This window comes from Rhinolophus sinicus, chromosome 14 (genome assembly GCF_057876585.1).
Source record: "Rhinolophus sinicus isolate RSI-liver-muscle chromosome 14, RSI-T2T, whole genome shotgun sequence".
NCBI lineage: Eukaryota > Metazoa > Chordata > Mammalia > Chiroptera > Rhinolophidae > Rhinolophus > Rhinolophus sinicus.
This window is the reverse complement of record NC_142514.1, coordinates 16667242-16689940: the sequence shown is the minus strand read 5'-3', so window position 1 is coordinate 16689940 and position 22699 is coordinate 16667242. Positions and strand designations below refer to the sequence as shown.

General features: G+C 43.8%; 1 protein-coding gene across 3 annotated transcripts in view; it reads right to left on the bottom strand.

Annotated features, from left to right (window-relative positions):
• Window positions 1–7406: 7406 nt before the first annotated feature.
• Window positions 7407–22699, bottom strand: part of NIPAL3 (NIPA like domain containing 3) — a 44264-nt gene continuing 28971 nt past the window's right edge. For 2 of the 3 annotated variants that reach the window (XM_088790528.1, XM_088790529.1), the window contains exons 8-12: window positions 20509–20644; window positions 18608–18696; window positions 17100–17163; window positions 15050–15144; window positions 7407–10709 (exon numbers count right to left, since the gene is read on the bottom strand). In XM_088790528.1, the coding sequence (XP_088646654.1) occupies window positions 10510–10709; window positions 15050–15144; window positions 17100–17163; window positions 18608–18696; window positions 20509–20644 (584 nt within the window). In that variant the 3' untranslated portion in view covers window positions 7407–10509. Of the gene's footprint in view, window positions 10710–13647; window positions 13680–15049; window positions 15145–17099; window positions 17164–18607; window positions 18697–20508; window positions 20645–22699 lie in introns of all 3 variants that reach the window. The other variant, XM_088790530.1, reaches the window with a different exon arrangement.

Genomic DNA, 22699 nt, shown 5'->3' with positions numbered 1-22699 from the left:
GCCTAAATCCCAACTAAAATATCAATTCGATGGGGGCAGGGACTAGTCTATTCACTGATATACACCCAATTCCTGTATCTAGTTCTGGTATACAGTAAGTGCTTAATAAATGTGGAAGCAAGAAAGGGAGGGAGGAAACAGTTGCCTCTGGTTGTGAGAGAGATCACTTCATGAGAGAGCATGTAGTGAGAGAGGGTAAGGCTGAAGATATAAGCCTGCTTGCCAGCTGACCTCTGTCTCTATCAAAGTCTCATTAATGTGCACCTGGGTATACCAGGTATTTAAATTCACCATCTGCCACTCACTAGATCTCCTGTGGATTGGCCTGACAGATGGTACCTTTTTGTGAAGAGCCTTAAGTTAGCCTGCCTCCCTTGGGAACACCCTCATTTGTCTCCCACTCCTGGAAAAATCATTCATTCCCCGAAGAAGAGAGTTGAAACATGATCCAACAGCTTGCTGGAAGCTTCCTGCCAACACCGCATTCAACATTGGTTGGGAGATGAGTGATGTAGATTTTTGATATCTTTAATTTTATCATTATAAAAATTAGACTTGGCCTTTATCACACTTTGAAAACTAAAGAATAAGAAAGTTAAAATCACTTACAACCCCATGGTCTAGAGATAGCCACTATTCAACATTTTGATATATTTCTTTCCAATCTTTTTTTTTTTTTGTAAGATTAGGTATATCATTGGAATCATTTATTTTTTAAAGAGTTTATTTGAGCATTTATTGATTTGACTCTGGCCGCACCAAACCGAAAGTGGTTAAGAGTACTCCCTGGATTCATTCAGTTTGGACCACCCATTTATTTTGCTTGGCATTCTATTGCAAGCATTGCCTTGTGTTTTAAAGTACTATTTTTAAAAGTTTTTAATGGCTGCATAAGATTGCATTGTGTGTATCCCGTTACTTATCTAATCATTCATTGTTGGAATCAAGATTTCTTTAGAATTGTCTCTTATATTAATTAACTATACAATGAATATCTTTACACATAAGCATATTGTTACATTTCTGATTATTTCCTTAGCATAGATGCCCAAAGAGGCTACTAGGGAAAGCGGCATGAACATTTTAAAAATTCTTATTGGAAATTGACAAAATGCATTTCAGAAAGGTTGTACAAACTTCCACATCCGCAGTGCATGTCTTATGACATCCTTAATATTACTGAGTATTGTATTTAATTTTAAAAGCCTTTCCTGTTTAATAGGCAAAACAATCTCATGGGCATATGATTACTGCGGAGGATGAACATTTTTTCATGAGTATTTTATTTGAAAACTGTCCAAATTCTTTATCCATTCTTCTGTTATGCTATTAGCATTGTTTAATTGATTGCAAGAACACCTAATATATTATAGATAGTAACCCTGTGATTATCATATTTATTGAAATTTGTAAATGTTCCTATCTTAACTTGGATTGTTTTTCACTTGCTTCTCCCCTTTGCTGACATCTAATCAATAGTGACCTTTGTTTTTTTGATGATTTCTATTTTTCACATTTAACACTTTAGTTTAATTGAAATTTAGTATAAAAACATGGGGTAAGACTCTAACGTAAGTTCTTTTTCCAGTGATTCTAACATTAATTATTAAAGAATCCATTTTACCCACTGCTTTGTATATGCACAACTTTGTATATACACAACTTAAGAACACAATATATGTATATTTTTGGGTTATTTCTTCTGTTTCATTGATCTAGCTGTTAATAGAAACTGTTTTGATCATTGTAATTTTACTATCTGGAAGGGAATGTCAGGGTACCCTACTTTTCAGAAAAGTTTTACCTGTGTATATGGCCTCCTGCCTGCCTCCCCCTTCCCACAACCCTAAACCTTCAGCAATGTAAGAGAACACCATTCTCAGAGCTGTAGGCATTTTACAGTTGTCCCTCAGTATCCACGGGGTACCGGTTCCAGGCCCCTCATGAATACCAAAATCCCTAGATGTTCAAGTCCCTTATATAAAATGGCGTATTGTATATAAAATACACACATCTGTCTGTATACTTTAAATCATCTCTAGATTACTTATAATACCTGATACAATGTAAATGCTATGTAAATAGTTGTTATACTGTATTACTTAGGGAATGGTGACCAAAAAAAAGTCTGTACATGTTTCGTACAGACACAACCATCGTAGGCCTAACTACATTGCATAATACATGTCAGCAACAACAGACAGTTTTTTTTCAAATATTTTGATCTGCAGTTGGTTGAATCTGCCTATGCAGAACCCGCAGATAGCGAGGGCCAACTGTTCTTAAAAGTCTTCTGAAAACTGCAGCCTCACGTCCTGGCTGTGTTACTGACTAGTTGTTTAACCTTAAGCAAATATCATATGCTTTAAGCCCAGTTCCTCTTCAACTAAAGGGAAATAACAATGGTACCTCACTCATAAGATGGTTTTGAGGCTCAAATAAACTGTTTTCTGAAAGCTCCTGGAAAACTAAAAAATCCAGACCATAAAGCATAAAGTACAGATAATAACTATTACATTTTTATAAAGAGGAACATGTCTTAAAAAAAATGCACTCTTGCATAATTTCGAGGATTGGGTGTGGAAATCCATCTTTCAGTGGGTTCTGAAGCCTGAATGCTGCATAAGAGTCCATTGTGCTGTGTTGCTCTAATTTACAAAGAATCAGTTGCATTTGCTTGCAGACTCAGAGGCTGCTGAATAACTGGGGGCCGATTCAAGAGCAGCGGTGCCAACCCCACACTGGAAGGAGCTGCTCTTTAAATGTTGCAATCCTTGAATTTGTTAGGAGGAGGTATTATTTCCTGATTAATTTGAGCTGCAGGAGGATTGAAGAGACTAAGAGCTAGATGATCATAATCAGGAAGGAAGGGGTGCAGAGAGAACCAAGGAGAAAATGGAACATTAAAAATGGACGGCTGCATGAATAGCCCAGGATTCAATATTTTGATTTTCCTTGACTAGCAGTCAGGGTTTGATCAGCAGACAGGAATCACACAGTGATTTGAAAAGGGAGAATTTAATATAAAGAACTGTTACCTAGATACACATAAAGCTATTCACTTGTAACTGAACAGGTAAAAAGAACCCTAAGGGCTCATGGGCGTAGTGACTGCAGGAAGCAGGGACATTTCTAGGATGACAGGAACCAAGAGAATAGGTTGTGAGGATTAAAACTTAGACAATAAAAGGGCATTCAGCCACAAAAAGAAATGAAGTACGGATACACGTAAAACTTGGATGAACTGTGACTACATTATGCTCAGTGAAAGAAACCAGCCACAAAGTCCACGTATTGTATAATTCCATTCATAGGAAAGTCCAGAACAGGGAACTCTATAAAGTAGAATAGATTAGTGGTTGCCAGGGGCTGGAAGGGTGGAGTAGGGGGTATTGGGAGGTGATACCCAAAGGGTAAGGGGTTTCTTTTTTTTAAGTTGTGGTAAAATATACATGTTATCATTTTAACCATCTTAAGTGCATAGTTTAGTAGCATATTAAGTACATTTGCATTGATGTGCAACCATTACCACCATCCGTCTCCAGAACTTTTTTTATCTTGCCAAATTGAAATTCTGTACCCAATATACAAAAGCCCCCTGCTCCCCCCCACCCCCCGCAACAATCACTTTACTTTCTGTCTCTATAAATTTGACTAAGTGCCTCATATAAGTGGAATTGTACAGTGTTTGACCCCTTGTGTCTGGCTTATTTCACTTAGCCTAATGTTCTCAAGGTTCATACATGTTGCAGTATAAGTCAGAATTTCCTTCCTTTTAAGGCTAATATCCCATTGTGTGGATAGGTCACATTTGTTTATCCATTCATCTGTCGAGAGACACTAGATTTGCTTCCATTTTTTTTGGCTATTGTGGGTAATGCTGCTATGAACATGGCTACACTGATAACGATGAACTGGAACTTTAAGGAAACATGATCAGGTCAGGAGGAAGGTCTATGGGAGGAGCTAGGGCTTATGGAAGTTCAGGTGAGAACCCAACAGGAAGAACTCTATGGTTCTAACTTCCTTTATAATGAAACTCTATGGTTCCAACCTTTCCCTTTCTTAAATACCCCTCCATCTTGGCATACTGGCCAGAATGTGTACGTGGCTTGCCATGTCGCATGCACTGGGTTTTAACCTTGTTTTTTTCCTCGAATAAATCCTTTTTGGTGACAAAATACCTACAGTGTTTCCCCAAAAATAAGCCCCAGTTAAAGTCGTCAGCCAGACGGACGCATTTAGTACGTTATGATGGTGTTCCAGAAGAAGATGACATGACTGTATTTGAATAAATGTAGATTGTTGTACATGAAAAAATAAGACTTCCCCTGAAAATACACTCTAATGCGTCTTTTGGAGCAAAAAATTAATATAAGACCCAGTCTTATTTTCAGGCAAATACAGTAGTTGACATTTTTAAGTTGACAATACAAATACCTGTTTGAGTTCCTGCTTCCAATTCTTTTGTGTATATACTGAGGAGTGGCATTTCTAGATAGTATGGTAATTCTAGTTTTAGTTTTTTGAGAAATCACCATACTGTTTTCTATAGTGGCTGTCCTATTTTACATTCCCACTAGCAGTGCACAAGGGTTCCGCTTTCTCCACATCCTCGCCAACACTTATTTCCTTTTCAGGGATTCTTTTTGAGGTGATAAAAATGTTCTAAGATTGACTGTGATGGTGATGGTTGCATGTATCCATAAATACACTAAAAACCAATGAACTGTACACTTTAAATGAGTGAATTGTATGGTACACGAATTATGTCAATAAAGCTGTTAAAAAAGAGATGAGGAGGGGCCCATAGAGTTGGGACCCAGATCTCTGAGGAGAGGGTGCTGATATCTCTGGGAGGTGGGGGTGGGGGTGTGCCACGAAGCTGACTGTGCAAGAGTTGGAAAGAACTGTAAAAGCAGATCGAGCTGCTGCTATATTAGAGTGAGGTAAAGAAATGTATCTGGGGAGATGTGCACGGGAACAGGAAACACACAGGAAAGAGCAAGTCCTTCCTTCTTCCTCCTGCAGCCTCACAGTCTCCCTCACAGGCCCCTAACAGGCAGCGGCTGGCAAAGCAGGAACATAAGGTTTGGAGCGTTCCAGCCCCAACACCCCAAAGCCATCGCCTAGAAGGGTGGGTTTAGAACTGAGAGGGAAGAGATTAAAGACTTGCTATCTTAATCAGTTCGGGCTGCTATAACAAAATACCATCAACTGGACTGTGCACTGGCAACGGAAATTTCTCAGTTCTGGAGGCTGGAAGTCCAAATCATGCTGCCAGCACCATCACGTTCTGGTGAGTGCCCTCTGCCTGGTTTATGGCTTTCATGTCTCCTCACATGGTGGAGAGAGAGCTAACTAGCTCTCTGGCCTCTTTTTATAAGGGCATTAATCCTATTCATGAGGGCTCCACCCTTATGACCGAATTACCTCCCAAAGGCCCCACCTCCTAATGGGGATTAGGATTTCAACATATGAAATTTGGAAGGACACAAACATTCAGTCCATAGCACTTGCACACCTTGGTGACTGGAAGACTTGGTCCTTCAGTATGACTAAGGCTGGCTTTGTCACCTCAGACACTGTGTCTGCAAAGGTGTCTTCAAAAAGACACCCACACACGTAGAGATGACGTTAACCTTGTTAAAAATCCATACACGAGTAAATGAGTTACAAATCTTTGGAACAGTAAACTTCCTCCCTCCAGAAGGTGATCACAGTTGAGCCTCAAGACCCAAATGAAATGCAGGAAGATAAAATCTAAGCACGAAGGTTTGGCCCTGTGGCTCTGTGCCTTTCCTTACAAGCTTAAAGAAAGATGTCAGTAGCTAACAGACTTGACTACGTTCCAGGCATTGTTCTATATTCAATCCTTACAACAACCTGCGAGGGAGGCAGCATTATTATCCCAATTTTACAGATGAGGGAACTGAGGCTTGGAGGGGTTTATGTCCTCTCCCAAGGTCACAGAGAGTAAACTCCCAGTTCTGCACTTAGTTCCAATGCTGTGCTGTGTCTATGTCCTGCTTGGACAGGCCAAGTTGTCTTCCTTCAATCAGGTAGCAGCGTCCGCAAAAATCTAGATGACATTTAAGAGCCACCCAACTGGTCAAACCAGAGATCATTGTGCGTGGTTGTGCTACATGTGGGGCCACTTGAGTGGGTTTCAAATGCTACCAGCATTCACCTTGATGTTGCCAGCTGTCTGGAGACTAGAGGGGCATTATTCTCTCATCCAGTATAAGGGGTGCTTGGTAAAGACCTTAACAATGCTGAAGCTGGAAAGATCTGCCATTTGAAATATGTTCTCCCTTCTAGGGTGGAGGCCTGAGTCACCTCAGTTCTGGGAGGGCCTTCTGAGTTGGGCTTTTTTGAGGAAGCAGATGTAAGTCACGTTCCCAGTGAAAGACTTGCTCTTTCTGGGCCCAGTGGGGTCAGTCAGGTCTGGATTTTCAGGTACTTTGAGATTCGTGGTAGAGGAAAAAGGAAATGGGTTGCAGGCCCTGTGATGGCCTACCTGAAGCCAGGTGAGACTACTGCTTGTGAAAGGCTCCTGAAGTTATGTTTGAGCTCACAAGAAGCCATTTCCAGGGGCGGTTGAGGGCCTGTTTCATACTTTGGAGGGGGAGGCCCATGGTAAGGGTTGTTTCCTCTCTAGGACCAGAGGGTGGGAGGTGAGTATATCAGTTGGAGGTTACCAGTAGGGGACAGCTGACCTCGCTGAGTGCTGGTCTCAAAGGGCCTGCTAGAGCAGAGGTCATGGTGATGAGAAAGTCCGAGTAAAAAGCCCAAGAGATGTTGCACAACACACAGAACACTCGAAACTTTCCCTGAAAAATCTCTCAAAAAAGCAGATGGGGGTGGAGAGTGGATGTCACATTGAAGGGGGTTAGTTTCCAACTCTCAGACACTTGTGATATAATAATCTGGGTATAAAAAGTATTGTTAGCTAAAGTCATGGTCTAGTGAGGCCTGCAAAGGATGGGTTAAAATTGAAATGCAAATTAGATAGACATTTATCCAAGTGGGTCTTAGATCAACCTGCTGGCTTTAGGTGATTCAGCCTGAGGTGAACTGACTCAGAGCCCTGACCTCTGTCTTAGTCTGTTTTTTCAAAAGTATCCCAAGAAGCTTTGAGCCTTTTCTGAATTTACAAGTCTTCAGATTTTAAAGTGGCAGTGGCAGATTGGACATGCCCACAGAGTGGAGTCTGTTTTCTTTCTTTGAATCACTGTGATTTATTTCAGTCAGAATGGATGTGGATCATGGCTGCCATACTGGGCATGCACAGATATAGGACATTTCTATCATCACAGAAAAGTTCTACCAGACAGCACTGCTCTGGGTAACTCTAGAAAGTATTAACCAAATATAAGACGCAAACTCAACAGGTATTGCATGGGTTGTTTTAAAATTAAATACTACTTCATAATTTTATTTGCACCTAGCACACACTTTTTTTTGAAAAACAAGACATGCCATAGTAGTCATGAAGTTAACAAAATATAAGCATCCACATAGAATATATTCTAAGATGACTTCATTTACATAGCTTCTCAGAGAAACACACAGTAAATTCTTTTTGTCAATCAGCCAGTGTTGGACCAGATTTAGAATTCACAAGGCTGCAGGGTGGATGTTCCCCAACACTACCCTGATGGACATCTTGCACTCACACAGCACTATCAAGCTGGCTGGTTTGCATCAGAAAAGCAATGGAGATGTCAGTCCTCCCTTCTCTACCCAGCGTTTAATTCCACACTGCAAACCCCCCATTTGATCTGGAAGCTTAATGTGATGGCATCATCAGACCTGCAGCTTCATAGGAGGGGTCGGGGGTCGGGGGGCTGAACTCTTGTCAAGACCCGCAGGCACCAGTCTGCGAAAGACTGGTTCTAACATCTGATAAGTAAGCCAGAATCCCAGCCACTAGACGAGGGTGGGGTGGGGAGAGGAAGACCACAGAACAACTGAAAAGTTTAAACCCAAGTTTAACTTCCTGGCTGCTAGGAAGGAGATGGAGGTGTGATATTCAATGATGCTTGGAACATTCAAGAAGGCTTGGGGATGTGAGAGCCCTGAGAAAAAAAATAAAGAATCAGGGCTGTGAATGGAAAGTTGATGTCCTCCTCCTCTCAACAGCAATGAAACCGAATTTTCATCCCCCCTTTCTGTCCTGTTCCTGTAGGCTTGCAGCCCGACCTTGGAAAGTGACGTTTATGATCCCTCAAATCCTTCCTCCACACTGCATAAGGCCCCCTTCCCAGTCAGTGCTGATCCCGCCATTCTCTTCCTCATGAACCAGCAATGGCTCCTGTGCCCCCTAGAATATACTTTAAAACTCTTCTGCCAGGCATTCAAGGCCCTCCATGACTTGGCCTCCGCTGCTTATCTTTCCAGGCTCATCTCCCACCACCTTCCCTGGCTCTCCTTTTCTTGCTGTCTCTGCTTTCTATCTCTGTGCCTTTGCCAATGCCGGCCCCTCTGCCTGAGGAGTGAGCACCCTACTTTTTATGCTTTGCCCAAATCTTAGTTAGATTTGCCACCCATCAATGAGTGGGGCCAAAATCACCTCCATTCTGCATACCCCATTCTAGGCTCAGGGCCTGATCTTTAGCAGGAGTCCCATTTTTCTGTGGTCTGCAGTTGCACTGGGTCTGCCCTGCCAGTTTCCCAGGTATTTGTGTCTCCCCCTGCTGGCCTGGAGTGCAGGAACCATGCTTATTCTTTTCTGCCCTCACCATCCAAATGCTTAACAAATAGTAAGTGCCTCATAAATATTGTTGGGTTGATACCTGTCTTAAACCGGAGAAGGCTAGCCATTGTCTGTTGCCCTCTTAGGGCATGTAAGACACAATACAGAAGTGGTTAAGACACAATACAGCAGTTGTTACCACAGGCAACAGTCAGTTTTTGAAGTCAAGTTACTAAATCAGTATTAAGCATAATCGATAAAGGTTAATGATCTAGCAACACTGGTCTATTAACACTGTTATCTTGCCTATTAGTTAAAGGCTGTGGAGGGAAGCAGTAAGTGTAGCTCTGAGTAGTAATCAATGAATGGAGAAATGCTGCGGATTCCACGGGGATTATTTGACTTGCCAAGTGAACCCCAGGGAGGAAACAAGGAATGGTAATTTCAACTCTCCAGTAGAAGTGTATCAGGCCCCTGGGGTTTTAACAGACCATGTCTCTCAATTACTAGGCTTTCAACTGTGTGATGCTCGGATGACCTGCACCGGAATCACCTGTGCTGCCAGTTAAGCATGGAAACTCTAGGGCCCCACCCCAGTCCCACTTAAACCAATCTGTGGTTGGGGTATAGGAATTTGCATTTTAAATAAACACCCTGGGGGAGCCTTATGCTCATTAAAGTTTGCAAACCTTTACCTGCCATTCTTAAAAGTATACAGTGGGTCTAGGGGAAGAGTGTATGCGGCCAGAAAGAAGGCAGCAGCCCTGTCTCTGAGAACGCTTGTGCTGCCCAGACACGTGCATGGGGGTAAGGACCCAAAGAGTTTCAATCGACTCCAAGAAAATGAACCAATAGTTTAAGCTTGGCGTGTCGGTCTCTCAAGGAGAGGATGGAGGGGAGGTGGGAGAAGGGGGTCTCTGAAATGAACACCCCCCCTCTTCCCGGAGGGTATTGGTGTGCATGTAAAACAGCCAGTTTTCTGTCTATCCTTTTATGAGCGATGCAGTCACCTCTCGTAAGATGGAAAAGGATTCTTCCTCCCTTATGGGCTGAAGTGTCATCACTGCTCCTGTCCTTTCCTTTCTTCTCTTAACTTCCCAGTTCCTTTGGGGGAGGGTGGGAGGAAGCAATCAAGTAGTTCACAGAACCAAAACCAAACTAGTTTCAGAGTAGACCCCATGCCATAAACACTTCAAGCCCATTTTCACTGGCAGGGCATAGACAAGGGGGAGGCAGAAATGCATTTCCCACAGGCAAATGATAGACTGTTCCACCGAGGGCTGGCCCACTAGGCCATATGAAGCTAACACAAATGGTATCGCAAATATAGAATCACGAGTGAGACGGGTAGAGATCAGGCCTGCACGTGAGGTGGGGGAAGCCCAGACTTCGAGGTCTCCAGGCTTTCACTGGATTTGGAAAGTAAGAGCAGAATCTGTGCCTTGCTTTAGCTCTGAAGAATGTGGCAACCTTTGGTCATTGACTGAGGAAGCTCAGTTACCATCCTGAAGGGTGATAAAGCCTTTCCAGGGTGGGTTAAACCAGGCAGAGGCGGAATTCCCTACCGCCCACCTGGAATACTGCTTGCATCTCATCCCCTCACCCCCGCCCCCACCCGCAACATTCGAAATTTCCAAGACCAAGATAACATATCCTTTTCCAGAGACAAAGCCTTTTCAAGATCCCCGTCCAGAGTTCTCAGTTAAAAAAAAGACCTGAAAGGCAAGTTGTCGAATTAAAGAGTTGAGCCACTGTCAGCACAGCTTGAGCAGTTATAAGTGGAGGGGAGGGGAGTCTCCTTCAAGGTGGGCTCATTCCTTCTTGGTGTGTTCCAGGACTCGGTAGGGAACCCCAGAGGCACTCCTGGACCCGTGTTCTTCTTGCATGACAGGCAGTGTGGCAGGAGCATAGATCTCAGAAATGTTGTCATTGTTTTCCAGGGCCCCGTAGGAAAAAGAAGCTTTGAGGTCAGGCTGGACTGCCATTCCCTTGTCATGCATATTCTGCATACCTGAAATGAAATGCATTTTCCCCACATCATTATGTGCTGAGAGGGCCAAAGGAGGCTGCACCTTCCTCTGTCCTGCCACAGACTAATTATAATGCTTGACAGCTAATCGTGTGCATTGTCACTTTCCTGAATGCTTTCGATTGAAAAAAAGAACACCTACAAATATACACTAGAAATATTACAGTTGCTAAGCAACAAGGTATGTCTCTTCGGTAAACACACACCCAGACCAGCCACTGTCAACAGAAACCATCGGTTGGCCGAGAATGAGGTGGGAATGTTCTGTTTGGGCCATAGGGGCAGTGCTTTGAACGTGGTAGATGCCATCACTTTTCTGCTGAATTAAATTGGGAGCCAGAAAACTTTATTATACTCTTGAGAGAAGAGCGTAACTTTTGTGTCACGGACAAGTGATGGTGACATATGAATCATGATGCTCAGAGGGAGAGTTTTGATCTCAACATTAACATCCCTGATCCACATATAAGGGCAAGGTGAGGTTTTACTTATTACTTCTGGGCACATTGATGTTGGATTTCTATTTACATTTGAGGGCAAACATTTTAGTCATTAATTCTTTTAACCTTATTCTACAACACCCTCGTCAGGGGGGACCTGGTCTTCTCCAAGGCCAAGTGTTTCCTTATAGGGAATCAAGACCCTTCAAATTCTCTTGCCCCCAGGCTGAGTCATAAGAAATTGAATGCAAAGTGCTTTCCATGAAATTATGATGACAATAACAGCTGACATCTGACTGCTTAATATGCTGCAGGCACTGGGCCAAGGGCTTTAAACAGTGGTAGTAACAAGAGCAGTAATAATGAGAATAGGTAACGTGTACTGAATGTTTAGTTGATAAGAGCACTGTTCTACACAGTTATCAAGTTTTATCTCATTTGATCCTTACAACTACTGATAAGGAAAATGAGGCAGTTGGAGGTCAAAAAACTACTAAGTGGCAGTGCCAGGGTTCCAACTCAGGTGGTTTAAACTCTGAAGCCCACATTCTTAACCAGAATGCTGTAGGGACCGCCCTATATGCCTGCACTTAATCTCCAAAAATCCTATGACAGAGATATGCTACACCCTCATTTTCTATATAAGAAACCAGAAATTCAGAGAGGGGAAGTAACTTGCCCAAGGTCACACAGCTAATGAGAGACAGCTGGGATCGGACACCAAAGCCTGTGTTCTTATTCCCTCTGCAAATGGGCTGGGAAGACCCAGTTAGTGGGAGGCCCTTTGCTCCCACATTGCACAGGCCTTAGGTGATGATCGTTTGAAGGGTACAGTTTAAAGAGTATGTGGTTTGGGTTTGGGGAGGGCGGGTGGGGGAAGGTGAGGGGATGCCTATTCCTTAGGGAAGAGAGTTGGCTTACCAGGAATAGTTTAGATTTTGGATTTTGTCAGTGCTCTCTAGCCAAAAATCATTAGGAATACACCTTCTAGTCCAGGGGTGTCCAAACTGCGGCCCGTGGGCCAACTGCGGCCCGCGATCCATTGTTAATTGGCCCGCAGCAAATTCCAAAAATATATTTAGTTTACTTAAATAAACCAGGTGAGGCAATACGTACTTCACCTCGAGTGAGTGGCCCGCTGTTTGTGTATTTTACCGCATTTGGCCCTTGGTAAAAAACGTTGAAAAAAGTTCGGTCACCCCTGCTCTAGTCTAACAAATTTGGGTTTACTGACTCATTGCAATGAGGGAGATGGACACCATGGGTAACTGTGGGTGTTTCAGGAAGAAGGTATTAGGAAGGACTTATTTGGGTTTGTGTTAGATGATTTGGGGGACAGTTTAAGGAAGCAGGGCTTTGCTTTGGATTAGGACTGTCAGGAAGTGGGGATAATTCTATCATTGGGGATCTCAATAATTCTTATCTAGAAGGAGGGAAGACCAGATAGAGGTTAAAGCTGTGATTGGTAAAAGAGCATGTCACTCATGTTGACTGAGTGACAAGGGGATGGTTGATCCTTTCTGTGATGTGGACAATGTACGTGAGTGGTGTGTGTTCAGCCGTGATTCCAGAGTCGTCCTGTGTGTATTCATTAGGGTCATAGAGCGGCCTTGTCTCATGTGGGTTTGTGACACTGTTTATGTGAAGCCAGGGAACACCAAGGCCCAGCTCTTTTCTCTTTCTCATTTTTTAGAAGTCTTTCGGGTGCTAGAACTACTAAAAGCCTCTACAAATGGTGAGGTGTAGTGACTTTTTGGAATCTGAATGCCTCTTAACCAGTAGCTACTTGTCTGTTGTGAAGATACCAATCTAAGCAGACCAAAAGTAAGGTCCTGATGCTGACCAGGAAACCAAATAGCTAGAAAAACCACTCTGTTTAAGCAGTTTTATTCTTCATGTTCTATCTGGCATCAGGTCAAACGAGGGTTTGAAATTTTCAAAGTTTTTACAGCAAAAGGGAAGTGAAACCAAATTTAACCAGGCATCTACCATGTCCCAGACACTGTGCAAGGGGTCTTTCACATGTGATCCCCCACCCTGAAAGGAATCCCAATTTACAGGGGAGGGTCAGAGGCCGGAGGAGGTCAGGCCCAAGGTCACAGAGTGGGAAGGAGGTACAGCTGGGATTCGAGTCCAGGTCATTTGAACTCCAAGCCCACGCTCTTCATAGCATAGAACACAAGTCTACTCAGAAGTGTCCTGACATGCCACAGCAATAGGGCAGGGTCTCCTTTTTTTAACATCTGACTTCCCACCATCACAAGGTACAAAGAGAAAGCGAGAGCCACATCCACAAACAGATCACAGAATGTTGATAGCTAGGATTACCTTAGGTTACCTTCTATTTTCTACCAGAAAAAAACATCTGTATATATGCATATACAAACATTTATATAGATATATACACATACACAGTTGATCAACACACAAACACACAGGTACATACAGATACTTGCACACACACAGAGTTGACACCTCACCTATCTGGAATTCAGCTATCCAGCGCCCTCATCTATCCGGAACACAGCCGAGAACAAGGAAGTAAGCAAAAAAGGCATCTGAGCAGCCAGATTAGATGTTTAAAAAGTCCATGCACTAAAGCTCATGCACTTAACTCCTAGGAGAAAGCTTAAGGCCTCAACTCAGAGCTCATTTATTTTAACTTCATACACAATTCAAACAAATGGGGTCAAATGAGAAGACTGCCACAGAGTTTGCTACACTGGTAACGGCAAGGGTGACAGACAACAACTTAATAGCAAGAGATGAGGAAATAATACGAAAAGTAGACACATAAACCCTGGGGTCATTTGAGGTAGGGGCACCTCAGTTAGCCCTGAGAACACCTGCATCACAGAGTTCTTTATTAAGCAGCATTCTATGCCATCAATGTGATTACATTCTGTTCAGTAGCCTGTCATACTGAAGGGTGGGAGTTTATGTTTCGGAGAGAGTTCCACCTTATATATCTAAAGTAAAAGTTGTGAGTTAAAGAGTGAAAGCCAGATGTCACTGGCAACCCAAACATTTAAGTCAGCAAACCTAGACGGGGCTGGCCCAGCGTCTTAACTTTTCTAACCTGGATCCCTTTAGGCTGGACAGGTACTCTCCAGTTCTCCACAGGCCTCACTACTCCCTTTTGTGCAGCGTTGATTCACACCTTCATGTTACTGTCTTGCCTTCAGGGCATTTGAGCTCAGATCCCTGGGAAATTAGACTTTCCAGAACAATCCATGCTCTTGCGGACTCTCACGATTGAGGTTATAGTATTTGAATTTCATTCATCCTATTTCCCTTCCCTTCTCTGATCATTCCCTTCCAACTAGATACCCTGATTCCCTGAAAATAAGACCTAGCCGGACAATCAGCTCTAATGTGTCTTTTGGAGCAAAAATTAATATAAGACATGGTATTATATATTATATTATATTATGTTATATTATATTATATATTACATTATATAAGACCGGGTCTTATAGTAAAATAAGACCGGGTCTTATATTAATTTTTGCTCCAAAAGGCGCATTAGAGCTGACTGTCCTACGTCTTATTTTCGGGGAAACACCGTAAATGGGTTTTTCCTTTTGCAGGCATGAAGCCTGGGGCTGCAGATCATAATTACATCCAGTGTGAATCAGGATTGTCTTTAAAAGGTCCTAAAATAGACATGGCAACTGATAAGACGTGCTCAAAACCAACTCAGGCTCCTTAGCCATTTCCCATTGCCACTTCTTTTGTACACCAAGATTTAAAAAAAAAAGAGACAGTCACACCATAACGGCATCAGAACGGCACAGCACACCTTCCCTGCACCAGACAGGAAGTAGCAGTCATTCTCTATGGATGATCTGGCCAGCTGGAGGCAAGGAATTTTAACGTTACCTGGCATGGCATCCATGGAAATATAGGGCTCAAACGGAATGGCTTTCTTCCTGTTGCGGGTGATTAAGAAGACGCCCAAGAATGCAATGAGGCACCTGAGGAGCAGGGACAAGAGAGGAAGGGAATTTAGGCCAGAGTGAGGTTGGGAGGGATCCTTTCAAACCCAGGTAACGGGACAAAAGTAAAAAGAAGGTCGCAGGCTGCAGAGGGAAGCTTGCTGCTGAGCAGCCCTGAGAGGCTACTGGACTGGAGACCCGCAGGGAGCAGACCCACGATGAGTAAGACCCGTGCAGCCACATACACCCGACACTCCGCACAAGCCTTAATCAGAATAAATTTGACTCTTTCAGGCCAAGCTCTCAAGGTTCTTCACTCCACTTAACCCGTATCTCAGAAATTTGGCTTTAAAAACTTTTTTTTTTTTCCAATTAAAGAAGTTCTTTATGGCCTAAATTCAATCAATACAGGAGAAAGTAAAAATTGGAAAGTCTCTGTACTCCCCCAGTCCCATTTTCCCAGGTAGGTGTATATTCTTCTAGTCTTGTTTTTTTCCTTTTCTCTAGAGCTTAGATATAAACAAGCATGCTTTCTAAAAATTGAGGTACAATTTTCATGCAGTAAAATGCACAAACCCTAAATAATAGAGTTCCATGAATTTTACCTGTGTATACACATGTGTGAACCATGTAATTGTTGTGTTGAATCCATTGTCTGAATAGACTACAATTTGTTTTCCACTCTCCTGTTGTAGACATTTGGGTTGTATACACACTATGATTTAAGTTACAAGAAATTCAAGAACAGGCAGATCCAATCTGTGGTGAGAGAAGTCAGAATAGTGGGGAAGGCTTACCCTTCCTCTGGGAAGACATTTCTGTCCCCTCCACCCCCAGAAAGTGTCCTGTGCCCCTTCCCAATTCGTGTAACCCTTCCCCACTATTCTGACTTCTCTCACCACACATTCGATCTGCCTGTTCCTGAACTTCTTGTGAGTTAAATCATAGTGTGTATGATTCTTTGATGTCTCATTTCTTTCATCCGATGCATGTTTTTAAGATTCATCCACTTTTATTGTGTGTATTAGTAGTTCATTATTTGTAATTGTTGTGTTGAATCCATTGTCTGAATAGACTACAATTTGTTTTCCACTCTCCTGTTGATAGACATTTGGGTTGTAACCAATTTGGGCATATTATAAATAAAGCTACTATAAATAGTCACGTACAAGTCATTTTGTTGATATATGTACTCATTTCTTTTGGATATATATCTAGAGGTAGAATTGTTGGATCTTAGTGTATACTATGTGTAAAAACAAACCAACAAACAAAAGAAAACACATTAACTTTTTCCATCTAATGTATCCTGGACATGGTTCTACGTCTAGTACCTATAGACTGGCCTCAATTTTTCAAAATGGCAGCATGGTACTTTATTATACGGGTATAACTATAATTTATTTAACCTGCGTTCTACTTCTGGGCATTTAGGTTGCTCCCAATTATTTGCTTATACATATTAATTTTAAAATTAATAAATAGCCGCATACATGAGTCTGTATCCCATTTCAATTATTTTTCCAAGATACATGATTAGAAATGAAATGCTACATCAAAAAGCAGGCTCCTTTAAAATGTTCTCGATATGGCCAAATTGTCCTCCCACATTAAAGAGCACAGTGCGGCAGAGTGTGGTCTCCTCATCTTGCCAACATGGAATATTATCAATTTTTGTCAGTGTTTGCAAAATGATGGCATCTCACGTAGGTTCAATGTGCCTTTCTTTGATCTGAGGTGAGAATAAGAGTCCTTTCATATGTTCAAATGTGAAATGTAGAAACGACAAGGAGATTAAAGCCCCAAAAGAAAGGGGAAGGAGAGAAAGCCTTTTGGGGAATAAAGTGCTCACCTCTGGTGACTTCCCCAATCCCAGCTGCTCCACAGGCTCTAAAGGATTGCCTGAGAGGCTGAAGCAATAATGGAGGGAGAGAGGTGACCTGCCTGGATTTTACACCCAGTGTTCTGGGGCCAGAGAGCAGGACGGAACTCACCCCAGTGCAAACATGCAGATGTGCAGTGCGTCCTCCCCAATGAAGTCCAGGTAAAATATTGCGCCTGCAGCAGCAAATAAATAACAGAAGACATGTGAGCTGTTTTCAAATCACCTACTTGCCAGTCTGCCTGGGATTTACCTAAGCTCTCTTCCCTGCAGGAAACCAAAGGGATCAAAAAATATTATGACTGTGCCTGGTAAAATATTAGCAGAAATGGCATTAAAGCCATTTGGGGGAACAGAATGTCTTCTGTCTGACCCTCATAGGCCACTCTTATCGTCACCTTTTTTTCTCAACTTTTTATTTTGAGATAATACTAGTTTCAAAAAATAGTACAGCGTTCCCATATACCCAGCTTCCCCTAACAAAACAGTACTATAAACTAAACTACAGATCATATTTACCAGTTTTTACACACTCCTTTCCCCCACCTTTCTTAAGATGGATAAACAAGGCTTTGTGTTTAAGCTGTCAAAACTTTCTAACCTCACGCAGCCAGCAGATGTCACGCCCGCAGGTCCACTCCTAAGGCACGAGAGTGACAGGGGCCTGCCACCCTCACCCTGCAGCCAGCGTCTGGCTGGACTCATTTCATGACCATGGGCTTCTTGCTGTATTCCTGGGCTCCTGATTCCCTGCTTGACTTCTGACTCAATCATGGTATTTGAACTTTGGCTGGACCCCAGCTCTTAACCATGCCTTAATTTCTGCATTAGGTTAGCTTTCTGGCTGCTCTGGGTCAATGTCCCACTTGATCCCTAGTACCGCTCCCAGCAGACCTCAGCAGGCATGTGCCCTGCTCATTCCTACCTCTGTGAGTGGGATCTGGGCACCCCTTGTCTAACAGGCACTACGAAGCATATGGCTTTACGACCAGGCCTTCCTCTCAGGCAGGCCCATTGGTTCTTATTGACTGTTTTACTCTGAAGACTGTAGTCACCATTGCCACTTAAAAACAAACACACTGATATGCTTGCAGCCTCTAAAGCCACCTCAGAAAGAAAATGAAAAAAAAAATTTAGGGGTGAAGTAGAAGAAAAGGGGAATATATCAGTCATCACGGACTGAGTTGCTAAGGTGCCACAGATGCTTCATGTACCAACCATCTCTGAAAATTATGTAGAAGAAACCTGTGCTCGCTCGGCCAGTGGAAACCGCGGAGCTGGCAGATGGCGGTACAACTTGTTAAAGAAACCTTGCACCTGCACTACCAAGCAGGGGACATTCGGACTGCACATATATAAGTTCTAAGAGGTGAGTGTTACTCCCATTTTGCGAATGTGAAGCTTAGGCACAGAGAGGTTAAGTGATTTTCCCAGAGCCACACAGCTGTCTGTGCTGGGTTGCACACCCAGGTCTTTGTGGCTCTAAATCCTGCACTTTCTATGGACAGACAAGTCAGTGGAATTGGCTGTATAACCAAGGCAGAGCCTCTTCCCTCCACACTGGGCACCTTCCCGGCTGCTAAGGTAGAAGACAGAAATCTAGCAATTGGCTACACCTACCTGCTGTGATGGCGACAGTTGTGGATAGAATGTAGCCCACACTGGCAATCAGAGACGAGTCGTACATTTGTGAAGCCTGACTTAAAAAGCTGCAATACAAAAGCACTCTAGTCAGTGGGCTGTGAGGATGTTGGAAAGACCTAGGCGAAAGCTGATGACTACTAAGAGAGTTGGTCTGAAATGTGAAGACGACTCATGAAAGCACATTCCTTGGGTTTATAAAGATGCCTTCCCTGGTCCAAGCAGGCCATGCCTTTCTGGTCGCATACCCTTGACCACGTGGCTCTCGTCACCGGAAATGCCCGTCTCCTCACCTCTTTGTCTCCTGTGTCCTCACCCCACTAAAAAGAGCTATTCCCGGTCTCTTATAAACACTCCAAGGAACTCTTATATCACTTATCGCATTCTGCTTATTGTTACAGTTATTTGTTTAAAATAAATTTTCTTCTTAATTCAAAAATAATGTGATCGCTGCAATAAATATAGGAAAAAGAGAAGGGAACTTGGAGTCATTCGTAATCTCTCCATGTAGGATAAACACCGCCATCATTTCAGAATATACTCTTGGTCCTTCCGCTGCATCGTATTTGAGTTGTTATGCAGTTGCTTACACCACAGCATACTTCCCCCTCAACTACAGTCGTCTGTTCACCAGCCTGCCCCCCACCAGGGCTGTGAGTGCCCTGAGGGTGTTACTATTGTTCCTTGTCTCGTGTGTGGAAGGGCCCCTACGGGACTGGCACACAGTAGGCCTCAGTGAGTGGGTGCTGACTGGCTGAGAAGCGCCCAGGAGGCGGGCGGGCCATCTGATTGATTTGTCCTTGTAACCCCTGGAGTGCTTGGCATAGAGCCTTGCAGGGGTCCCATGGTGGTGACTGGAATTGTAGCAGGACTAAGAACAGTAGTAACTGATACGGTAATAGTAATAATGATCATAAAAGCTGCTGCTATTTACCCGTGATTCCCTCAGGAAGGGGCTGTTATTCCCACTGGTGGTCAAGGAATCTGCATCTTAGATGGGGCGGTAGAGCAGAGTGGTGAGAGGTGTGGGCTGGGGACCCGGATGCCTGCATTCACCTCTCAGCTCCACTACCTACTTCCTGGCCTTTTAATCTCACTTTGCCACCGTTCTTCATACGCAAAGTGAGGACAGTATCATCTGCCTGAAAAGGGTGTTGTGGGGAGGAAATGAGTTCAAGTTCAGGTGAAAGCAGTGACAGAACAGCTGGCCTCCACTGGGCACCCGGTCAGCAGCGGTCACTCCTACGCTCCCTCGCGGCCTCGCTGGTGGACGGTGAGCCTTGAACTCCCCGGGGTGAATCAGCCTCATGCACAACAGCGAAACCTGGGCAGGTCACCTTCCTGTCCCCATGCAGGACTGTCACATGCCCTTCTAGGCCCACAGTGGACACCAAGTCTCAGATACGAACAAGGCCCAGGCTTGCCCTCAGTTCTGCTATTTTTGATTAAGAGAAATGACTACCTCCCTCTTTCACTTGGGAAGATTTGGGGAGATTTCTTGAGGACAAGAAATGGCCACCTTTTGTCTTCCACAGAGCAGATAACAGGTGTGTCAAGGGGCAGCACAGCTTCTTCTGAAGCTCCTGAAATGGACGCCTGCCTTGGAGCAGGTGGGAAGTGAGGCTGGCTCTGATCACGCACTTCTCACATTTTGAGGCAGAGGGTCAAACACCACCGTGGCAGGCTTGTCTTTCAAGCAGCACAGAGCGCCTGCATATGTCAACTCAGCAATCCAGCAGCCCCCCTCCCTCTCCTCAGTGGGTGCCAAACCCTGGCAGTAGGCTGCCTTCCCCATGGCTTCAAAAACAAATGCAATCAGGCCCAGAAAATGCAAGAGCCCTGCGTGTGGAGGCCCAGCAGGAAGAGAACTTGTCACTCACGTGGCCTGGTAGACGGCCGTGGCCACCATGCACACGAACATCACGTAGAAGATGGGGTAGTCGAGCTGCAGGTTCCCTTGAATGGACAAGACAAGCATCCCAGCTACCGCCTTCACTGTCACCACTGTCATGGAGCCTGCAGGAGGGATATAGGATGAGTGGGGGCCTCAGGGACACGGAGGGAGTCAGACCCTGAAAGTCAGTTTATCACCCCAAAGAGCTTAGTCAAAAAAGTGGAGGACATAGCATAGTCAAGCGAGTGATTCACAGGGTGAGAAGATGCCGTTTGCACCAGATCCCTGACTTCTCCCATGAGCTGCCTGCTGTCAGTGCTGCTACATCAAAGAAGGGAGGAGCGTAAAACCCCAACAGGTATTTCGAAATGTCACTTCTAAACTCTACCAAGAAAAGGCGATGGATGAGTTCAGGTCTCTGAACCCCCGAGTGGCAGCGTTGTGCCTGGAACACGGTGGGAGGGCAGAAGAATCTTTGCATGGATAAACGAACTTCTTTTGGATATCGTTCTCATAGCAATCACAGGAAAAACACGTGGTGGGTAAAGAGCTCTCTCTTTTTTTGCTTTTTAGTGCTCACTCAATTGTATTTTTAAAAACACTTCTTTAGACAGAGGCCTCCAAATGCTTTGGAATCCTACCCCTATGCATACGCACGTACTTTTCCAATCTGTGTGTTTATGCATTTTTAAATTACAGTCATATAACACTGTGCTGGAAATATCCTTTACAAGGTAGAGATAAAAATAAATGTAAGTGCTAATATTTTCTTCTCACACACCTTGTGGACCATCTTGCTCAGCTCACCATGGAGACTACTGCTTTCTTTACCCAGTGGTGCAGAAATGACTACTAACTCTAGTCGAATTCCCCCACCACAGCAGGAGTTAAAAAAAGAAGCCACCCCTAACAATGGTACAATGAAGCTCCTTATTCTGGCCGAAATGCTCTGCTTTTCTATTTTTCTCAGCTGCTGCTCATTTTGCCTTCTCCTGCCAAGAGTCCATCATGCAACAGTGGCTTCTGGGCCCCTCGGCTGCAGTTTTCAAACAGCAGCAGCCAGTGAAGACAAGTACTTTCTTTTATCAGGCTGCACTTGCTAGTGAGATGGGCACAGAAGAGTGCCCAAGGTGCCTCAGAACCTTCTGGCCTCCTACTCACCAGGAGAGAACGTTTGGGGACTGTGATCTTCAAGCCACTTTGAAAACAAAATCACCAAGGAACGGACCACTGACACACGCCACAACATGGATAAGCCTCTAAAACATGCTCAGGGAAAAAAGCCAGTCACAAAAAGCCACATAGTGTCTATAATTCATGTAGTATGTCCAGAAAGGCAAATCCACAGAGACAGAAAGTGAATCAGTGGTGGCCAGGGGCTGGGGGAAGCAGGAATGGAGAGTGACTGCTAATGGGCACCGGGTTTCCTTTACGGGCAAAAAAAATGTTCTCAAATTCAATTATGATGATGGCCGCTCAACCTTGTGAATATACTAAAAACCACTAAATTGCATACTTTAAACAGGTGGATTTTATGGTCTATACATTTTATCTCAATAAGGCTGTATTTAGAAAAATCAAAATAATCAACCCTGTCTTATGGTGACACCTCTGTGTGGTTGATGGCCTGTCCCTGGAGAGGGGCTCGCTGTGGAAAGGACAGAAGAGAAACAACAGGTATCAGGCACTTGTGCTCATCTCATTTCATCCCCCTCTCCCTGAGATTTGGGTATTCTCTTATGGCCATTTTTAGAGTGTGGGTTAAACCAGGAGAGTCACTAGGAGGCAGCGGTAGGGTTTCACCCACCCACTTGTTCCCCAGGAAGAACCAGTATTTCTCACAGCTCTATTTAGCAATCAAATGTTGTGCTGGGTTAGAACCTCGCCCCAATCTGACTTAGGAACCATTTCTCCCATCATATCCATCCTTCTAAAAGGAAAGGAAAAAAAAAAGAGAAAGGGAGTAAAATCAATTTTTGCCTTTGAATCCAGAATGAGTCTTAACCTCTGACTGGTTTTACATGGACCCTTAAGGACTCAGTTGTTGAAACACGCTTCACTCTGACTTCTCTGAAATAACCTCTCAACCCTCACTTGCCCTTATGCTGCCTTCTTCACTGTAGTTGTCACCGACCACATGTATATTATTTATGTATTTTTCCACTTCTTTACTGGTT